We start from the raw sequence: 20,894 nt of genomic DNA on the forward strand, positions 1-20,894 counted from the left end.
CCCAGAGAGGCACAGGAGCAGAGAAAAGATGCACCAGCAAGTGTGTGGTGTTCAGGAGTCTTCCTGGTGGTGGACCTAGGAATATGTGGACCTAGGAGAGGTGGACCTAAATATGTGGTAGGAGGCCAGGCACAATATGATCTGGACAGAGGGAATAGCACATGTACAGGTCAGGAGGTGGGGAAGAGTTCTGAGAGCCACAGATTGGATGGAGCATCAAATGTGTTGGGGAGAAGCTGTAGGTGAGGTTAGGGGTGCGGCCAGGGGTCAAATCCCAAGAAGCACGAAGTGACGGGAGTGGGGGATCATGCCGAGAGGTGACGCTATGGCATCTGGCTGCAGGAGAGGTAACAGAATCAAAGAGGGGCAAAGAATGAAAGCAAGGAGACTCACTAGGCTCCTGTTAAAATCACCCTCATAAGATAACAGTGGCCTGAATTAGGGTTGGTGAAATAAGGCTCAAGAAGGAAAGACAGATTCAAGAAATCCTTGAAAACTGAGTGACAAGTTGTGGCAATTACTGGAAATGTGACTGAGGGAGAAAGGAGGGAGGTAGGTTTCCATTTTGGGTGACCAGGTGCATAGCAGTGCCATGGATTAAGACAGACAATGCGGTGAAAAGGGGATGATTTGGAGAATGGATGACTTCAGATTTGAGACTGCTGAGTTGAAAGTGCCTCAAGCATCTCGGCCCAAGGAGAGATGGTTCGGCAGGCAGCTGGGTTGATGGATCAGATGTTCAAGGGATTGGTCAGGGATGGAGATCAGATTTGAAACTCACTAGTCTATAAAAGGTACTAGAAACCAGGAGATAACTTGACACCGTCCAGTGAGAGTATATGGAGTGACAAGAAAAATGTGATCTACTGGCATTCTTAAGGATACATGAAGGAAGAGGACAATGACAGAGAAAGAGGAACGAAGTCAAGAAAACAGTGGCACAGGGGAGTCAGGGAGAGGCAGAGTGTCTGGAGGAAGCAGCAAAAAAGGTACTGACAAGGGGGCAGAAAAAATGCTTGAAGACAGGGCCTTAGCAGGGCAGCTCAAGCCACATGGTTCAGACTGGAATGGAAGAGCTGGAGGAGGGAAGGTGGAAGTGATGGTTTTGTGGGCCCAGATGAATTATGGAATCCTACATTTGTGGTGGTTATAAGTTCCACATTTAGGGACTTTTTCTCCAAATGTACTAGGAGTAGGGAAGGTGGCTTGTAGCATTTTATTTTGCTCAGGTTGGGGTTTTGCTGGAAGGTGTTACCAATGCCAAGACCCCTGTGCTCCCTGTCTTCAGTAGCCTTGGCTCCTTGAGGAGTCTCAGAGAAACCAGGACAGGCAGTGACCACTTGTTCTGCAAAAGCTTCAACTCCCTTATTAATGCCACAATACCGTGCCATGGAAGCCAGGTCCAAGCCTGACACTTCCAAGTCCAAGATCTCTGGCTTCATCTCCACTCCATACCTTCCAATCTCTAGGGTAGCCCACCTATTAGGAGGTGCTGGAGGAGAGGTGATTCTGACACTTACTTGGTCTGTCCTTTGCTATTATTCCATGACTCACCATCATGAAACTGGCCCTTCCCAGACACAACACTGAGTATCTGAAGGTGGGTAGAGTCTATGGGCTAAAAATAGGGAACACCCATCCCCCACTTCCTTCTTTATTCCCTTGCTCTAACTAGCCCCAAGTGGAGTGGCATCCAGAAGCAGAAGTGTTCTAAGGTGATTAGCTAAGAACACAAGGTACAGTTGGAAATCTATTGTACAAACAAGTGCCTATTTAATTTCTCTCACTTCCCTTTGGGTTTTAAGCTCCCTTTTGATTAGTGTTTGGTTTCTGGTAATGTGGTCCCAACTTCATTGGTTTATGGAGGGGAATATTCTTCCGCTATTTTCTGTGGTAAATTGTTTATCTTACCTACGCCCAACAAGACCAATATATACCTGAGATTAACTCCAGTCCTATCTGGGCACCAATCGTGGAGAGCCACGAGGGTGGAAAACTGCAATAAAAGTGTGGGGCAGAACCGGCTTTTCCACGGCTGACCAGAGGACAGCTCTGTGTTCTTATCCCAAGGTAAGTACCATTTCAAGCCCCAGCAGGCTTCCTTTTGATCTTGAGGGGCTTCCCTACCACCCTTGACCCACTGGATGTGCTGGGGTTATTTGTTTCTGGAAGCTTTCAGAATAACTTTCAGCCCGGTCAAGTGCTCCAGATTTCACTGTGCGTTCAGCTCAACCAAGATTCCAGCTACCTGCTGGCGACTCCAGGTCTAAAGATGCCCCCTCACTCTGTCCCTCCTCCAGGAACATAGGCCCCCACTTGGGATCTCTTCCCTTAGAATTACTAGTCCTGGGTGCTCTCTCATAACATATTCATGATATCCTCTCTAGAAACAGATCTCTAGATTCAACTTGAGTCTTCCGGAGACTTTAAGAAGCCATCAAAGATTTGCTTATTGGAGGAAAGTTGCCAGAAGAGAGAATGTTACTGGCAGACTCTGCACAGCTCTTTGTTTCTGCCCTCCCCATCCCTATTTACTTATTCATTTATCACTCAGATCTTTACTGAGCACCCCTTATGTGGCAGACACCATGCTAGCAGCAAGCAACGTGGGCACGGTCTGACATGGTCCCACCCTCCCAGGAAATCTGTATGCATCTAGGACACTTCAGGAGTCTCTTAGGACAGTGCCCAACACACCACTGAGCAAAGCATTGAGAAAGCAGCTGTTACTTTTGTCTGTAGATATTCATAGCACTGTAAGTTCCCCTCCATCCAGTCTTTCAGTGCCTGAACCCCTACTTGAGTAAGAACCAACCTAAGGCCTTCTAGGATGTCCTGCAGTGTCAGCCAGCTCCAAACTTGCCTTCGGTTCTCTTGCCGTCAACCTCATCCCCTCTGCAAGCCTCTTACCCTCATCACCCCACCTCCTCTCTGCAAGACATGCCTGCTTTAAAACAATGCAGCCCTTCACAAAAGAAATTATGGATCTGTTTCTGTGAACATGGGCCTGTGTCCTTAAGCAAGCTATTTAACTTCCAGTGTCTACTTGTAGGAGGAGCTCAGTCCATATCTCTGGGATTAATATGCTCTGAGACCCATCTCCCTCTTCATCCATAAATGGGAGCAAAAATAGTACCTTTCCCGGAGGGCGGTTCACAGCCTTAAATGAGCTAACATGTGCAAAGGGCTGAGTACAAGTCATGGTGCTGAACTGATATGAATTCCCTTCTCACCCTCATCTGAGAAGGAATGACCTCTGTCGCCCTGACTGTATCTGAGTCTCCCCTTTCCCCTAGCTGCATGGAGAGTCTGCACGCTGCTGAATGACCTGCACGTCTCAGCTTATGGAAAGGATGGTGCGCTCTTGTGTCTTGTGGCTGGCCTTGGCCTCCTGCCTTCTGACCCTGGCATCTACAGAACAGCAAGGTTTGTGTCTGCTCACCTGGCATCTTAGATGCCCCATAATACCTGGGGAGTGGGGGATTGCAGAGAAGGCAGTTCAGGGTCAGTAAGGGGAACAGGGACATGTCTAAAGTGAAGACTCAGTAGCTAGAAGTCCAGAGGTACAAGACGAGGGAAGCCAGAATACAGCCATAATCTCTCAGAGTCAAACAGGAAATCCCCCCTGCAAGGACCATGGAGTCAGTTAATGTAACTGCCCATATCCAAAATATGTGGAGCTCAGAGAGCCCAGATTCATGGGGACATGAATCTCCTAGTCACTCTGTGCCCTTGCGTTGGCAAGCACCTTCTCCTTCCACTGAAATTTTACTCATCTGTAAAAAGAAAGGACCAGAGGTAATGATCTCTCGGTGATCCTTTCAAAGATCTGTGGACTGGGCATCTTAGATGTTTGCAGCAAGGGTCCTCGGGCTTAACATCAGGCTGAAACTTCTGTCTGTGACACCTGTGGAGGGGGCTGTGGGAAGAGGAAGGGGGAACCAGTTCATGGCCGCTCTTGGGAAAACACAGTGTGTGTGTGGGAAATAATCCAAGAACAGCAAGTGCAGTGACTCCTTTCCTTAAAACAAGTACATACGTAAGCAAGGCTTAAAAATATCTTTTTCAAAAAAGTCCCTCTAACACGTATTTCAAGAATGTGATCATGTGTGTGTACTTAGTCCATAATTCAGGCACTAACACTGTTCAGTAAATCAGAACTGGAGAACAGAACCAGTCTGAGCTCCTACTAGGCCTCAGGGGCTGTGTTTGGCATTTTATATTTATTATTATTGTTATAAGCAATGCTGTGGGGTTTTATTTCTCCAAAGCAGGGAATACCTCCTAAGATGACTACAGCAAGATGGCAAACTCTTGAAGAATTTTTTGATGGCTAGGTATACTTTTTCATGTATGTTAGAAATATATAACTAGTACAGCATACCTACAGTATCACAGATTATTATTCCTTAAGATGAAACAAATTTATAGAGAGTCATTGAAAGAAACATATTAAGGAGATAACTGGACAAGGGGACACAAATGTGGAAAACATTGTGACTCAAGGCTTAGGAATGGAGGGAGTTTGGGAACCACTTACTTGCAGGTGTTGTTTTGCTGACAAGTCTCAGGGGAGTCAAACCACCTGTGAAGGTCATCATTGATGACCTAAATCCAGCAGGTATGGCACTAGATTTAAACCCAGACTGACCAACCCACCCCCCTTCAATTCTCAGCTTCGCTACACATCATAGTTCCTTAATCTGTTAAAAACCATGGGATGGGGATACCTGGGTAGTTCAGTTGGTCAAGTGCCTGCCTTCTGCTCAGGTCATGATCTCAGGGTCCTGGAATTAAGCCCCACATTGGGCTACTGGCTCAGTGGGGAGTCGGTTTCTCCCTCTCCCTCTGCCCCTCCCTCCAACTCATGTGCTCTCATACTCTTTCTCACTCAAATAAATAAAAAAAATCTTTAAAAGAAGCCACCAAAAAAAAAAAAAAAAAAAAAAAGAGATTAAGAGCTCCTGGGTGGCTCAGTCAATAAAGAGGCCAACTCTTGATTTCATCTCTGGTCATGATCTCAGAGTGGTGGGATGGAGCCCCGCATGGGGCTCTGTGCTCAGTGGGGAGTCTACTTGGGATTCTCTCCCTTTCCCTCTGTCCCTCTCCTCTCCTCTAACTCCTTCTCTCTCAAAAATAAATAAATAAATCTTTTAAAAAGCCCCATGAGATGAGCAAAATTGGAAATGTTAGAGCAGTGGTTCTCTACTGGGGGTGATTTGGGCAATGCCTGGAGACAACTTCTAGGAGGAAGGAACTACTGGAATCTAGTGAGAAGGTCCCAGGAAAGCTGTTAAACATCCTGCAATGCATAGGACAGCCCCCCATAACACAGAATTATCCAGCCCCAAACATCAGTAGTGCCGAGGTTGAGAAATCTTATGTTAAATCTATTATCTATTAATAAGGGGGAAATGTCTATGATATAGTAAGTAAAATATGTAAGTGAGGGCAAAAAAAGTTGTACAGCATTAAGCCATTTTTAAAAATCCCTATATTTTAAACATATGCATAGAAAGAGTCTGAAGGGGGCGCCTGAGTGGCTCAGTGGGTTAAGACTCTACCTTTGGCTCAGGTTATGATCTCAGTGTCCTGGGATCAAGCCTCACATCTGGGCTCTCTGCTCAGCGGGGAGCCTGCTTCCCTCTCTGCCTAATTGTGATCTCTCTCTTTCTCTGTGTCAAATAAATAAATAAAATCTTAAAAAAAAAAAAAAAAAGAGTTTGAAGACCATACAGCAAATTTATAGTTACTTCTAGGGATGGAATGGGCTTAAGACAACTCTCATTTCTACTTTATTCATTTTAATGACATTTGAGTTTTTTCAGGGAGCCTGTATTACATTTATAATACAATGGTCAAACAGGACCACAGTATAAGGTTGCACAGGGGAACAATTCACAACTGTAGAGCCAAAAAGAAGGGCATCAAGCTCAATGTGAAGGATGCCCCTTGAAACTGTGCAGGATGGAGACCTTGGTGTTCTTAATGCCTATAAAATACCACACAAAGTCCTCATTATTATTCTGACCCTAAGGGGATGAGGCCAATGTGTAATGAATGGGTTGTGTGCCTCATTTCCTCATTAGTGTCCTTAAGCACATTCAAAATTAGAAACTGAGTGCATAGGGGGTGTCTGGATGGCTCAGTGGCTTAAGCGTCCAACTCTTGATTTCTGCTCAGGTCAGGTCATGACCCAAAATTGTGAGATTGAGCCCCGTGTTGGGCTCTGCACTGGGTGTGGAGCCTATTTAAGACTCTCTCTCTCCCCCTCTGCCTGCCCTCTCCCTCTCTAAAACAAAACAAAACAAAACAAGTGTGTGTGTGCCCATGTGTATATGTGTGGAGAGGGGAGGATTAAAACCCTGTAGGCTCTGAGGATGCGCAGTAAACCGAAGCACACTGCTGCTTTCCAGGTGACAGAAACTTCACCAACATCCGTTCCTATGACCCCTGCCAGAATTATACCCGTCTGGATGAACCATCACGAAGTACAGAGTACACAGGATGGGGTCAGCTGTGTGACAGCAACTTGAACGGCTGGTACCGCTTCGTGGGAGATGGAGGAGCGAGGTTGCCAGAGACCTGTGTCCCAGTGCTCCGATGCCAAACAGAGGCTCCCATGTGGCTGAATGGGACACACCCTACCATCGAGGAGGGGATCGTCAGCCGCACTGCTTGTGCCCACTGGAGTGGCAACTGCTGTCTCTGGAAGACTGAGGTGCAGGTAAAGGCCTGCCCAGGCGAGTTCCACGTGTACCGGCTGCAGGGCACCCCCATATGTAATCTGAGGTACTGCACAGGTGAGTGGCAGAGAGCTGGGGACAACTGTGGGGCAGCGCTACCTGGTGACCAGCCCAGGCATCCGCAGTGAGTGGAGCAGATCAGGAGACTAAGCAGACCAGCCTGGATTCAGCCCCTGCCTGTTACTGCCCAGTGGGGATATCAGCCAAGGTTGCCAGGCTTTTCAACATTTCAAGTAATGCCAGAAATTCAGAGTTGAGGTCAAACTCTCTTGATATATACATATGCATATGCATATACATTTGTACCCATACACATACATACACACACATATATCCATATGTGTAGCATGATATGAAGAACTCGGGCTCATTCAGATTTAGATTCTAGTTGGGCAGTTTAATTTACCTCTCTGAGCTTTAGTTTTCTGATATGAGAAAAATGGATGATGGCAAAAGTCACAGCCAATGCATACTGGTCCCTGCTCCAAGCCAAAGTGCTTTTAGACTATGAACTCATTTAATGCTTTCACCAGCCTCATGAGATATGGGTACTATATAACTACATCCAATGAGAGGTCTGAGGCAGAGAGAGGTTAAGCAGCTGTCCCAGTGTTACAGAGCAGGAACATGACAGAGGTGGGATATGAACCCTGACACTCTCGTTCCAAGATCTATATACCTAACCGCTATGCTACCCAGTTTCATAAACCTACCGTAAGAACTTAATGAGCTAATTTGTTGAAAGTGCTCCAACAGTGTCTGCCATGTAGTAAGCATTAGGACGGCTGTCTCTGGGTTCTCATTTCACTGGACTGGGAGTCAGATAATCTGAGTTTGATGCTTGACCCTTCCACTATGTATCGCACACCCTTGGGCAGGAGTTCTGGGCCCTGGTAGAATAACAGAGTTGGCCTTGGTGGCCTCAGACTGCCTTGCTCTGCATCCTGATCCTCTTCCCCTGTGCCTCACCCTGGAGACCCCTACACTGCGACGGACAAGTGTGAGAATACCTGCCGCCCGGAGGAGGAATGCAGCTTTCTCAACGGCACCTGGAACTGTTACTGCAGACAGGACCACAACAGCTCTGGTGAGTGGCTTGGCAGGGCTGAGCAATGGGAACAATGCTGGTCTGAGCAGACAAGGCAGCACGGAAGGATTTTCCTTTTCCAAGGGTATGGACAAGGTGTGGACCAGAGTCAGTGGGGATGGAACTGAGGTCACGGAATGAAGGTTCTCAAAGCTATTTGCAAGTATGGAAGAGCTGGGACAAAACAAATTGCCAAGTCAGTCTTTGGAGCACAGCCTGAGAAAGCAGCTATGGTGTTGGTGAGTTTGACCCCTAAGGCACAAAGGTACTAACAATGAGGACTCTGCAGGTGTGGGAATTGCATTAAAATATCTGTAGATCTACATGTGAAGGACATGGGTAGACTCCTGTGCCCGTCCTGGATTTGTGACATAGTAGCTCTCCGGAGCCTGGGTCAAGGCACCTAGACTTTCTGAGCCTTAATGTCTTCATCTGTAAAATGGGAATAAGATTACAGTACAAATAACCACAATACAGGGTAACTGCAAAAATTAAATCGGAGCAGTACAAATGGGCAGGCTTATAAGGTGATAAGGTTCTTGTGCCAGGAAGTAAGCAAGCAGAGGCACATGACTTATGGGTAAAGATGCCATCAACAAGCCCTAAGCCCTGGGGTTAGATGAACTTCCCATTAAGATTATTCCCTTCCCTCCTGGGACTCTAATGAGGGCCTTTGTTTGACTCTTGCCCTTGGCACAAAAGTGCCTTCCTCTGAACACACTCCCAGTCCCTACAGAAAAGAAAGTGTTCTAGACAGTGGACCAAGAACAAGCATATGTTTGAAGACTGGGCTGGAGTGTGGACCAGGTGGTACTTGGGTGTGCCTAGCAGGAGTAGGGTGAGGATGAGGGGCAGGACTAGAAGGAAACAATCCTGATCTCCATGTAGGTGCTCTCTGCTTATTGGGTGGACAAGCCCCCAAAGGCTCCAGGTTATTTTCCAGGTTTTGGGCAACCACAGAATCAGACGGTGGATTTCAAGGATGTCTCCTCTGTACCTGAAGACTCAAAGGGTATCCTTGGCAGGTCCTCCGAGCTGACCGGGTGGGTGGGTGGCCTGCCTCAAGTCTTCACTGGTGGCTACTCAACAAGTCCCCATTGCTTCCAGGCACAACCCTGTTGTGACCTGGCTTTTGCTTACTTCTCCATCTCTCACAATCTACACCTACCCATTCTAAGTTCCCGCACCTCTGAACTTAGCTTCTCCATAAACAATCAGCCTCTCTTCCATCACCACACTTTTGCCTCTGCTATTTCCTAAGCCAGGGGTGCCCTCACTTGCCCTGTGCACCTGCAAAACTCCTCCTCCTGACCAACTCCCAGCCCTGTATGAGTCCTTCCCTGACTTAACTGACAGACCCAGAAATACCTTCTTGTGTTTCCCTGTGCACCTAGAACATACTTCAGTTAGTACTTTTAGCATACTGTATCTTAATAAGCTGTTGGCATGTTGGTTCTGACACAAGACCAAGGAATCCTCATGGCCTGGGTCCATGTTTTCTTTGTTTTTGTGTTGAATGTGCCTTGCACATACAGAAGTTGGTTAGTAAATGTATTTGAATCAATGCATTCATAAATACAATCAAAATGGTATTTCTCTTCATTTGCTATCTACCTCCCCATCAGAATGTTAGCTCCATAAATAAGTGTAGGGATTCTGTCAGTTCTGACAAACACTGTATCCTCAGTACCTAGAACAGTGCAGACAGTAATGCTCAAGATGTATTATTTGTTGAATAAATGCCAAATGAATGAATGAACATATGAATGAACAAAAGAAGAAAAGAAATGCAATGGCTCTGAACCTGATCAGATGTGCTGGCTTCACAAAGCCAGGGAGCAGGAGTAGTATGTGTCTACCCCTGATTCCAGTCTGGAATGCAGGGTAGTTCTGCTTCTCTAGAGACCCCAATTCCCAGAGACCCTGATCCCCAATCCCCAAGACATGAAAGTCCACACCTGCACACAGGATGCCTAGAAATCTTGGACCAGGGGCTTTTTTGCCAGCCTCACCCAATACAATCTGGGTGTGAATCCCACCTGGGTCCTAGGCTCCTACTAGTTTACCTCACTCCCTGGTACATATGATGGCTTTTCCAAAGGGGATGGAATGTGGGCTCTGCCCACTGCTTCCAGAACCCTGTCCACTCTCCACCTACCCCATTCTCAACTTTTTAGATGTCCACAGTTTGCAGCCTCAGCTAGACTGTGGGGCCAAGGAGATCAAGGTGTCACTGAACAAGTGTCAGCTGAGAGGCCTGGGTTTTGGGGACAATGTCATCACCTACCTGCGAGACCGGAACTGCAGCAGTATCACGCAAAGAGAGGAGAGAAACTGGATATCCGTGACCAGCCCTACCCATGCTGGGGCCTGTGGAAACATTCTGGAGGTGAATGGTGTTTACACCACTGCTACCAGAGGGTGGGAGTTGGGCTGTGGAGCTATCTCAGTAGCTGTGAAACCTTGGACAAATCACTGAGCCTCTCTGGGCCTCTAGTATCTAGTAGTATGTGAGAGTAGTAGTGTATGTAGTATGTGAGAGTACACATGCTGGTTCACATATAGAGCTTAGAAGAGGTTTGCTGCTTGAGCTCAATAAATGTAAGCTGTGATTATGATTATTTTAATTAGGGGTGATATGGGAGGGGTCAACATGGGAGTAAGCATGGTAGTTGCTGATTCTCCCCAAAGGCCAAAAATTATTGTTCTAGTTTTTGATCTGGGATTCTCAGTCCCCTTCCCATAAGGCTCCAGGGGCCACTAAGGGAAGAGGCCCATGTTCTTCCTGGTGATCAGAAGGCAGGGTGGCAGCATGATGGAGAGCATCAACCTTACAGTCATGTAGGCCTGAGTTCTAGATACAGCTGCATACACATAAACATACACGTGGTTTTGTTTTTATGCCAAAGAGAAATGGAACCCATGCCATCTACAAAAACACCCTCTCTGTGGCCAATGAGTTCATCATCAGAGACACCATCCTCAACATCAATTTCCAGTGTGCCTACCCACTGGACATGAAAGTCAGCCTCCAAACTGCCCTGCAGCCCATTGTAAGGTATGGCACTGACCCTTGCCCTTTGATCTATAACCCTGACACTGATCACATCCACTTCAAGCAAAGCTTAAAATGTCCTCAGGTTGCTGCCTACTTCCTACGGGAGCTCTCACTCTTTCCAACATTCACTCTGCAAATATTTCTTGATCATAGATTAATGTTCAGCATGCATAAGGCAGACATAGAGTATTTTGTGGGTATTAAAGATTATTATTACGAAGCAATGCAGCAACATAAAATAATGTTAATTAAATATGCTAAAGAACAAAAACACACCACAGTTTCATTTATCTTGAGGAAGAAAGGAATTAAGCAACTAATTATTTCATCACTATTTACAAGTGAGATGAATGCAATGTGGAAGAAGCACAGGGTGCTGTGGGGTCAGGAAGCAAGGGTTCCTGATCTAATCTTTGTGGGGAGGGGATGGAGGGAGCCGGAAGGCCTCCCCACAGATGTGGGATTTAAGCTGGGATGAGCTTTGATTAGATAAAAGCACTCCCAATTCACTAGAAATAGAACTAAGTAGCAATTTGGGTGGGGATTCATTTGGAAGACGTTTTCATCTGTTTTGGTCACTGCTGTCTCACAGTGCCCAAACAGGGCCTTGTGGAATGGACCCCTCAGTATTTAGACCGTAAGACGTGCTGGGGGTTTTCTGTGTCAGAACTCCAGGGTGCCCTTTCCATCCCCCCACTGCCTCCTGGGCTCTCAGAGTAGCATGAAAAGGACCAGTAATTTTCTAGTTCAATAGTTTTCAGACTGTATTATGTTGGGGCTCTAGGTTTCATAATAAATAAAAATTAAAGCCATTCCTCTTTTAAAATGAATGTTTCACTGGGTGATTCCCTGGAGGAGGGAGGAGATCTGCTACTAAAAATGATGAGAACCCACGGGCTGGATCCCATTGTACAGGGGGAAGATGGAGGTGTGCATTTACTGTTATTCTCTGAGGGAAGGAGATACAGGGGATCTGTGAGGCAGGGAGAATGGGTGGAGATCCCAGAGACACACTTGTCTGCCTGTCAAGTTTAGTGCCAAGCAGATACTAAATGCATGATTTAAATAGGTGATTGACTAATTCCTTTAGGAATCAAAGATGTGCCTTCACTTTCATAGCCTCACACAAGTGCAGGCCTGGATTTACTTTGTTCTCACTGGTGGGAACCTAACGATTCCACTCTTACGGTTTTCTTCTTCTCAGTTCTCTGAACATCAGTGTGGATGGGGATGGAGAGTTCACTGTCAGAATGGCCCTGTTTCAAGACCAGAACTATATATCTCCTTACGAAGGGCCTGTAGCTGTCCTGGCTGTTGAATCTATGCTCTATGTGGGTGCCATCTTGGAGAGAGGGGACACCTCCCGGTTTAACCTGTTGTTGAGGAACTGCTATGCCACACCTACTGAAGATAAGACTGACCCTGTGAAATATTTCATCATCAGAAACAGGTAACGGGCAACTCTGGGTTATCTTTTGGCCTGAATAAGGTTTTCGGGGGAGAAAAATCACCATGGCCCTGCCTGGTAGTTGTGTAAACTGGCTTACTTCTTTTGGAACATAATTTGGCATTACATATCACGACCATACTTTTGACCCAGGAGTATCACTCTTGACACTTTAGCCTAAAGCATTAATACAAAATAGGTCAGCAAGATAAAGAAATGCCAATTATTTTTTACTTAAGTATCCTTTATAACCTTGGCAATAGGTTCACAGTTCAAAAACAGGGATCCATTAAGTAATGATGGGCTATTATACAGATGGTAACACCGACAAATCAACATGAAAACGGTATGACAAGTGTTATGGGACAAGATATCGCTGAAATTGCTAACTGGCAAAAACACAGGGAAAATGTATATCCATAAATCGTGATTCAAACCATGGTAACAATATTAGCTAGTAAGTATCACTGAGTTTAGTTATGAGTTTAGCCATGCACTGTGTCACTAAATGGTTACATCAACCCCAGGAGGTACAGATTACTGTCTGCTCTACAGACCAGAAAAGGGGAGTCTCGGACAGGTTAAGTCATTTGCTCATGATCATTTAGCTAGAAAGTAGGTCTGGGTGGAATTTGAAGCAGTCTATTTCACCTCGGAGAACAAACCCCACAAAACTGAAACCTGGGCTGATGAATAAATGTCTTGGAGGGGGCGCCTACGTGGCTCAGTCAGTTAAGCATCTGCCTTTGGCTCAGATCATGATCTCAGGGTCCTGGGATTGAGGCCCAGGTCAGGCTCCATGTTCAGTGGGGAGTCTGCTTCTGCCTCTGCCCCTCCCCACCTCTCATGAGCGCGCTCTCTCTCTCTCTCTGTTTCAAACAAAATAAATACCTTGAAGGAAGCCCAGGGGAATAAAAGTCTATGTCAGGATGGAGGGAATCAGGGAATTCTTAAATTCTCTGTGATGATGTTTTTATACTGGATGCAGATTAAAGATACAGCCAAGGGCCTCAGGTTCCTTGAGCTGTTCTGAAAGTAGACCCTTGCCCCTGTCACCTTCCCAGCTGCCCAAATCAGTATGATTCCACCATCCATGTGGAGGAGAATGGGGTGTCTTCAGAAAGCCGGTTCTCAGTTCAGATGTTCATGTTTGCTGGAAATTATGACCTAGTCTTCCTGCATTGTGAGATTCATCTCTGCGATTCCCTTAATGAACAGTGCCAGCCAGTGAGTATCTCTTTAGTGTGAACTATTCAGAGTTTCACATGGGGCCTGGTACCTAGTTGTCTCACCATATATATTTATTGCAATTACAGAGGGATGGAAAGAAGAAAGGGAGAGAGGGAGGGAGGGGAAGAGGAAAGGATGAATGGATGGACATTCAATCTCCAAAAAGCCCATGTGGATGTAATTATTGTGTCCCTAGGAAGTAGATCAGACAAAAAAGCCTGCCCACTAAGTTTCCTTGGCACAAGACATATTTTGAATGATTTCATAATAGTGGACTTTTAAGTGCCTATTCCATGTCAGGAATTACACTAAAACTTTCATATGCCTTATTTAATTAAATTCTCACGAGAACCCTTTAAGTAGATTTTTTTGTTAACCCGCTTGTACAGATGAGGACACTGAGCTTAAGAGAGATCTTCTGCCCAAAAGCAACACAGCTAGAAAGCATCAGAGCTGGGAGGTAACTCCAGTGTCCATGCTCTTAGCCCCTGTTTGGTACTGCCTTCTAGAAGCTGGCAATTGTTGAGTGTGGACTAGGTACCTGGGTGTTACAGACATGCTGGTTTTAATCTTTAAGACCAGGAAGGTAATAGAGAGGTGAAGTCATTAGTACCAAATTAGAAAGCTATAATCAGAGTGGAGATGTGATGGAATGGATGAGATAAGTAGAAAGGAGTCAAATCCGTGTCTGCTTACGACTTGACAGTAAGTTGAGAAAACCACAGCCTCAGAGTTAGGGGCACATGGTGCATAGGGTCCCATTCTTGGGCCAAATTCTTGTCCCATTGCAGGGACATCCTGGATAGAAACTATGACTTTAAATTTTGATATAATGAGATCTCTCCATCCCCCACAGTCTTGCTCAAGAAGTCAACGTCGCAGTGGAGTAGTGGCTATCAACCCAGCCCAGGTTGTAGATTTGGGACCCATCACTCGGAAAGGTGAGTGGCCTACTTCTGGGTAAGAAGGCCAGGTGGTCAAGTGCTGACAGTTAACCACAGATGCCCCGGGGTCACCACCCTAACAACTTAGAGCCTTTTTTGCCTCCTCACTGCAGCCCCCACCAGTGAATCTACCTTTCCATGAGGTTCTTTGGGTAAATAACAATAGCATTTGCCATTTGTGCTGAACCTCTATGCGCTAGAGACCAGGCTAAGCTCTCAGTATCCATCAACTCACTTCATTCTCCTGACTGAGTCCATTTTACCAGCAAGAAAATGAAGCTTGGAGAGATTAAGTGGCTCACCCCAAGTCACTCAGCTCACGATCAGCTGGAGTTAGAACTGAACCCAGCTCAGACTGATTCCACAGCATATTCCCCTTCCCTTTTTCTTCCTGCCAGGCCCCCTTACCTCAGCCCCTTTTGGGTGAAGTCTAGGTTCTAACCCAACTTTCTTTTCTGGTGAATGACTATGTTTTCCAATATCCAGTTATAATATTCTGGGGCATGATGTAGGGGAAGCTTTATAATTGCCCACAAATGTTAACCAATCCTGCCCATGGGTGAACACTACTGTTCTGATTTTTATTACCACTAGAATGGAGGAGTCAAAAAACCCAGAAGAATGAAAGCAACTTTTTTTGTCCTAAAGAAATTAGGACGCAGTAATGCTAGTAACAGCAGCAATGACAGTAACAGTAATAACACATGGGGTTGGCACCGTACAAAACATTTATATGCATCATCACATGGAATGCTCACAACAGCCCAAGTTGGTAAGCACTATTACCACTTCCATTCTCCAGGTGAGTAAACTGAGGCTGTCTTGTAAAGAAGGCTCTGTCTGGAGTTGTCCTGCCTCTTTACTGAGCCCTCAACTTGAGGCTTCATGTGCTATCACAGGGTTGTTGGAGGGTTAGGAAATTTTATTTTGGAATCAGATAGATGGGAGGTTCAAATTCCAGCTTTACTACCAACAACAAGGTCAACTTAGCCTTCCTTGGCCAACTGAGCCTCAGCCTTCTCCTCCGTTGAATGGGGACACAAATACTTTCCTCACAAATGTGCTGGAAGAACTAAGTTTCAAATGCATGAAATGGGCTTAGAAATAACAGATGCCTCAGCAGTGAGGGTGGCCAGGTCCAGCCAGATCAGTGGCTGTGGTGGCCAGGTCCAGGAGGACCTGGAGCAGCTATGGCCACAGTGCCAGTCCCCAGCACACGACTGAGGAAACCTTCACCTCTGCTCTTGTCCCCAGGTGCTCCATCTTTTGGCGTCGTGAATGGAACCCCCAGCGCTGCAGGTACATTTTTATCTCCTGCCTATCCCACTACCCTCCCTCCCTGCCGTCTTTTAGTCCTCTTCTCAATTCAGTGCACATTGATTTAGCCTGTGCTAGTGACTGTGGACACTGAAATCAATCAGTCCCAAGTGTGGCTCTTGAGATGCTCAAAGTCTAGCACAGGGGCCAGTCATTTAACAATAAATACTTATTGGGTGCCCACTGTTTGCCAGACATTGTTTAGATGGTGAAGATTTAAACAGCACAGACCAGGTGCCTGCCCTCAGGGAGCTTATGTTACAGTGTGGGAAACAGTCAATTAAAAGTTAACAAGATAATTTAGAAAAGAGAGTGATGTGTTAGAAAGTTATCAGCATGGGTAATAGTGTCTTTAAAAAGATAGTAGTTTATTTTACTCACATGTAAATGAAGTCCAAAGACAAGCAATCTGGGGATCCTGGGGTGGCACCACAAGGTCATCAAGAATCCAAGTTCTTTTAAGCTCTCCCCTCCACCTTCTTCATCCTCCTGCTCCAAGATGGAAGCCAGAGCTCCAATCTTCATCTCTAGTCAGCAGGATGGAGGGAATATGGAAAAAGTCAGAGTGTTAAGGAACATTCCTAGAAGCTGACACCTTATACTTCCACTTATCTCACTGGCCAAAGTTTAGTCACACCTGGCTGCAAAGGAAGCTGGAAAATGTAATCTTTATTCTGGGTGGCCATGTCCTGAACCAATGTTTGATGGTTCTATTTATAAGGCAAGAAGGAAAAATAATTATCAGAATGGGTAAATGGCCAGAAAAATGTTCAGAGGAGGTGATATTTGAATGCAATGAGAAAAAGGGGCCAGGTTTGCAAATAATAAAGGAACAAGCCCTACAGGCAGAATGAACAAGAGTTGCAAAAATGAGATAGTCATAGAAGCAAATCGCAAGCAAGTAGATAGTGTGGCAGGAGCACACAGAAGGCTAATGAACTGTACCTGGTAAGGTCAGGCAAGAATTTTAGCAGGTGGCAACATCTGAATGGTGTTTTGGTGGGTGACCTGGAATTTAACAGGGAGACCAATCCAAAAAATGTGTTTTGGACCAAAGGGAAAGCAATGCTACTAAGATTTTAATGCCCCCTCTTCCCAACACACACATGACCTATACTGGTGAACCCAGACATGAAAACGTTCTTTCCATCCTTAATTCTCACAGCCTAAAAGTCTCCAAGTAAGGTCAAGATGCCCCTCCACACTTAGGGCTAATATTCAGACAACACTCAGAAAACTGTGCTCATCAGAGACAGGAGTCAGAGCTCAGACTAAAAGGAGCTTGAGAGCAGACATCACATCTCATACACTTCTCCCAGTACTTCAGTTTAGCACAGTGTTGGGAACAGCCCAGTTTCCCAGTAGAGTTTCTAGGATGGGCAGTGGATTCTGGAGCTTTCTGGAAGAAAAGGGGAGCGATCTCATACGGTATAAGAATGCCACAAGAGGGCACTTATGGTGTTCTTTGTTTGCTATCTCCCACAAACATGTCTGAGGTTTTAGAATTAACTGAACAACCACCTGTGTTTCATAAATACAAACTGGTTGTCACACACTAATATTTCAGAAAATTATGATATTCTTCACTTCCTCCTAGAACATCAGCAAGTTACTCTGAAGTTTATGGGACAGAGAAATGTTATAATCTCATAGTATGGTGGGAGGGGTGCACATGCCTCTCCCAGGTCCCCTAGTACAAGGCATCTATCATCCAGGACCCACACCCTTCATTAACACTGAGTATATGATCATTTTCAGAGGAGATGTGTTCCCAACCCTCCCAGATCTTGGAGTCTAATATTCAAAACTGACACTTCTATGGTGTTTATTATGTGCCAGGAACTGTTCCAAATGTTTGATATGAATTTACTCACTTAAGCCTTACAAAAGTCCCATGAGGTATTAGTTGCTTATGATTTTTCAATTTTGCATACAGATAAACTCAGCCATGGTGAGGCTCAGTAACTTACCTGGGCCTGCACAACTGGTTGTAGAGCTGGGATTCTTCTTCTTCTCCCCCCCTCTTTTTTTTTTTTTAAAGATTTTATTCATTTGACAGAGAAAAAGAGAGTGCACAAGTGAGGGGAAGGGGCAAAAAGCGAGGGAAGCAGACTCCCTGCTGAGCAGGGAGCCTGACCTAGAGCTTGGTCCCAGGACCCTGAGATAATGACCTGAGACAAAGGCAGACGCTTAACTGACTGAGCCACCCAGCTACCCCTAGAGCTGGGATTCTAAGCCAATAAGTCAGGTCTCGGAGGCTTTTAAACATCTGTGTCCTTCTCCATCTTTAGTGTTAGTCAGCATAGGTAATATTAGCTGCTATGACAGACAATCCTCACCTTTCTGTGCCTTTACACAATAGTTTATGTCCCACTAAATCATTGGGGGATGTAGTTCTGTGCTTTGCAGTCATAAGGAAGTCAGGCTCTGATCTTCTGGTAACTCCGGAAACTCCATTGTCCCCAGCAAGTATTCTGCCAGATCCTTGGCATCTGACCCCTAGATGGTGGGTGATCAGAGTATGGAAAATTCTGCAGGAGGTTTTAAGGACCAGGTCTAGAAATGGCATATATGATTTTTACCCACATTCCACTGGCCAGATTCAATCATGTGATCTCACCTACCTGCAAAGGAGGATGGGGGATAATTGCCTTCCAATATACCCAAAGTAATATGAAAAAGTGTTTGATGATTAGATAGCTATGACCACATGACCCCTTTGCCACTTCCCAGGGGTTATAACCTAGAACGGATATTAAGGATACTTAGTAAGGCAAAGTATAGAGGGGCTAGCTTGCTTTGGCTGCTGAGTTCCAAAGGCCAACACTTGACAGACATCTCTCTTATATTTCAGGGTTCCTGGGGGCTTGGCCCATGGTTCTCCTGCCTGTCCTCCTGGCTGGGCTGTTCTAAGAGCTCAGCCAAGCATCTAGCCTTGAAGCTCATGTTCTTCCCTCTGGTGATGGCTTCCAGTCACCCATCGGCTATCCCGGTTCTCTCTCCAAATCACATAGACAGTCTTGGTGTTTAGACTCTGGAAGAGTCTAGGTTTGGGGAAAGGGAAAAGATCCCCTTGTTCAACACTCTCTGTGCCTTTATAGTCCTCTTTTTCTCATGGTGGGGGCCCTGTTGGCCTGGCCTGGCCTGATTTCCTCATTTATTAGCAGGATTTTGGAGCCAGACTTGCTCTGTGCTTCTGTGGCCCCAGCCTTTACCAGAAACGTTATCATGTGTTACTCTGTAACTCCAGAGTAGACGAGCTGTATCACTGTGGGGTGGAGGCAGGAGAAAGGGGATGAGCTTGTTAAAAAGACACCTTTCATGGTTCCTTCCCAAGTATACCTTGTTCTAACTGCTGATGAACTGAACAGACTGATCCTTCCTTTAACCTGTGTCCTCTGATGTATTTCCAACATGGTCTCAGTAGTGGCCATGAGAATGAGTTGTTAAGGGTCCACTTCTGGAGATTCTACTCCCAGGGAAGACTGGTTCCCATTGCTCCCCTGCCTACCTCCATACTGTAGACATGCTTTGATGTGCCTAAGAGTAGGCAAAAATCTACCCTAGGACCCAAATGCTGGAGGACTTGCTTGATTTGAATGCAGAGATGCTGTCACTCCAGAGTATACCTCTAGCTATGAACAGTGGTACACTCCAAAGTAAGCAAGAAGTCCCAGTGGAAAATGCTATGTCGATCTTGCCATGGGGATATAGAAGAAGTGCCTGGGGAGTGAGTGAAGTCTCTTTCTGAAAACCTCTGATGGGCCTTCATGAAATACTCCACAAAGATGCCACAAAAAGAGAATGCTTCCCCTTCCCATAGCTATACACAAAGCTCCTGCAAGCTGACCTCAGGGAAAAAATGATCAGGCCAGGACCAGACCACAGTGGAGCAGAGCCTGTTTATGCGCCAGGAGGAGACTTTCCAAAGTGCTCTCATGTTCAGAGATAGTGTGGTTTCAAGAAACAGCAGCACACGCTAATGACATCAGGCAAAAGGAGAATTAATTATCAAAATATAAGAGCAAAAAATCTCGAACAGAAGATACAACCTGGCTGTATGAGGAAAGCCACCAGAAACCAAGATTTGTCTGTCCTTCCCTCAGTTTTCCTGCAACCACACAACCTTCACATCTGCTTACCTTTGTGTGTCTTCCTTATTCCCCCCGTCCTGAAACTGACTCTCGCTATTCATTCATCATGCCTCAATTAAACATGGACATTGAAGCTTCCCCTCACTTCCTAATTCAGGGACCATATAGACCAACTAACACTTGGTATCCTACATCTAAATGGTACCAGAAAGAATGAGATTTCCCTGTTTGGTCAGAGTGCCTCCATTGGTCCAAACATCTGAGGGCAGGTGAGTGGCCTCACCTAATGCAAACACAGCCAACACGGCCAACCTGAGGAGGCAGGTCTCGAACACATGACAGTGTTTCTGGCTAGATACCCCAAAAGTGTACTCTAATAGTGACTTTTTTAAAAAAGAAGTTTTGGGGAGGAATTGCTTCTTGTTTCCTAGTAAGTCAATGGATTCAGAGGTATTGCATTTTAAAGGAGGAGCACACTAGGAATGCACCTGAAAGACAGGTCAGGGGCCCTAACCTTTTCCTTTCTCTGAGGTTCATCTTCTCCTTCTTATAGAATAAAGGGGCTGAACTAGAAGATTCTCTAACATTTATAGTGGAACCCTTTCTTTAAATACAGTTCTACGTGAATACCCAATATGTAGACATTAAATGGAAATAGACTCTTGTTGATGTCAGGTAACAGGCTTAGTACTCCCATCTGTGATTCGCTCATCCTCTAGCCCTCAAAGAAACTCCAAGATAACCCAAAGGGTTACCAAGAGCAAAGTTCTGGAACTCCTTGGGATATATCACATCGGATATCTCTTCCAGTGTAAAGTATATGAGCTTCTAGTTAACCAGAGCAAATCCTGGCTAACTATGTGTGTATGTGTCTATCCATCTATATCATCTATCCATCACAAACTCTCCTACTCTACCTATCCCCCTTGCTCTCTCCATCTATCTATCTATATATTTATAACATACCGAGT

At 45.6% G+C, this 20,894-nt stretch overlaps 2 protein-coding genes across 2 annotated transcripts in view; one reads left to right on the forward strand and one right to left on the reverse strand.

Moving 5' to 3' along the window:
- Window positions 1–16,342, reverse strand: part of ACSM5 (acyl-CoA synthetase medium chain family member 5) — a 110,161-nt gene extending 93,819 nt beyond the window's left edge. Inside the window, exon 1 of the mRNA XM_059154671.1 lies at window positions 16,211–16,342. Coding sequence (XP_059010654.1) covers window positions 16,211–16,270 — 60 coding nt within the window. The 5' untranslated portion in view covers window positions 16,271–16,342. The remainder of the gene's footprint in view (window positions 1–16,210) is intronic.
- On the forward strand, window positions 1,922–19,217 carry GP2 (glycoprotein 2). The gene is made up of 11 exons (XM_059154674.1): window positions 1,922–2,070; window positions 3,297–3,426; window positions 6,417–6,803; window positions 7,723–7,833; window positions 10,011–10,222; window positions 10,743–10,891; window positions 12,096–12,341; window positions 13,403–13,565; window positions 14,425–14,509; window positions 15,767–15,811; window positions 18,684–19,217. Exons 2-11 carry the CDS (start codon window positions 3,324–3,326, stop codon window positions 18,740–18,742), a joined length of 1,560 nt encoding a protein of 519 aa, XP_059010657.1. The 5' UTR covers window positions 1,922–2,070; window positions 3,297–3,323; the 3' UTR covers window positions 18,743–19,217.
- Window positions 19,218–20,894: the final 1,677 nt, after the last annotated feature.

The sequence above is a fragment of the Mustela lutreola genome, chromosome 17, assembly GCF_030435805.1.
Source record: "Mustela lutreola isolate mMusLut2 chromosome 17, mMusLut2.pri, whole genome shotgun sequence".
In the NCBI taxonomy this organism is placed as follows: Eukaryota; Metazoa; Chordata; class Mammalia; order Carnivora; family Mustelidae; genus Mustela; species Mustela lutreola.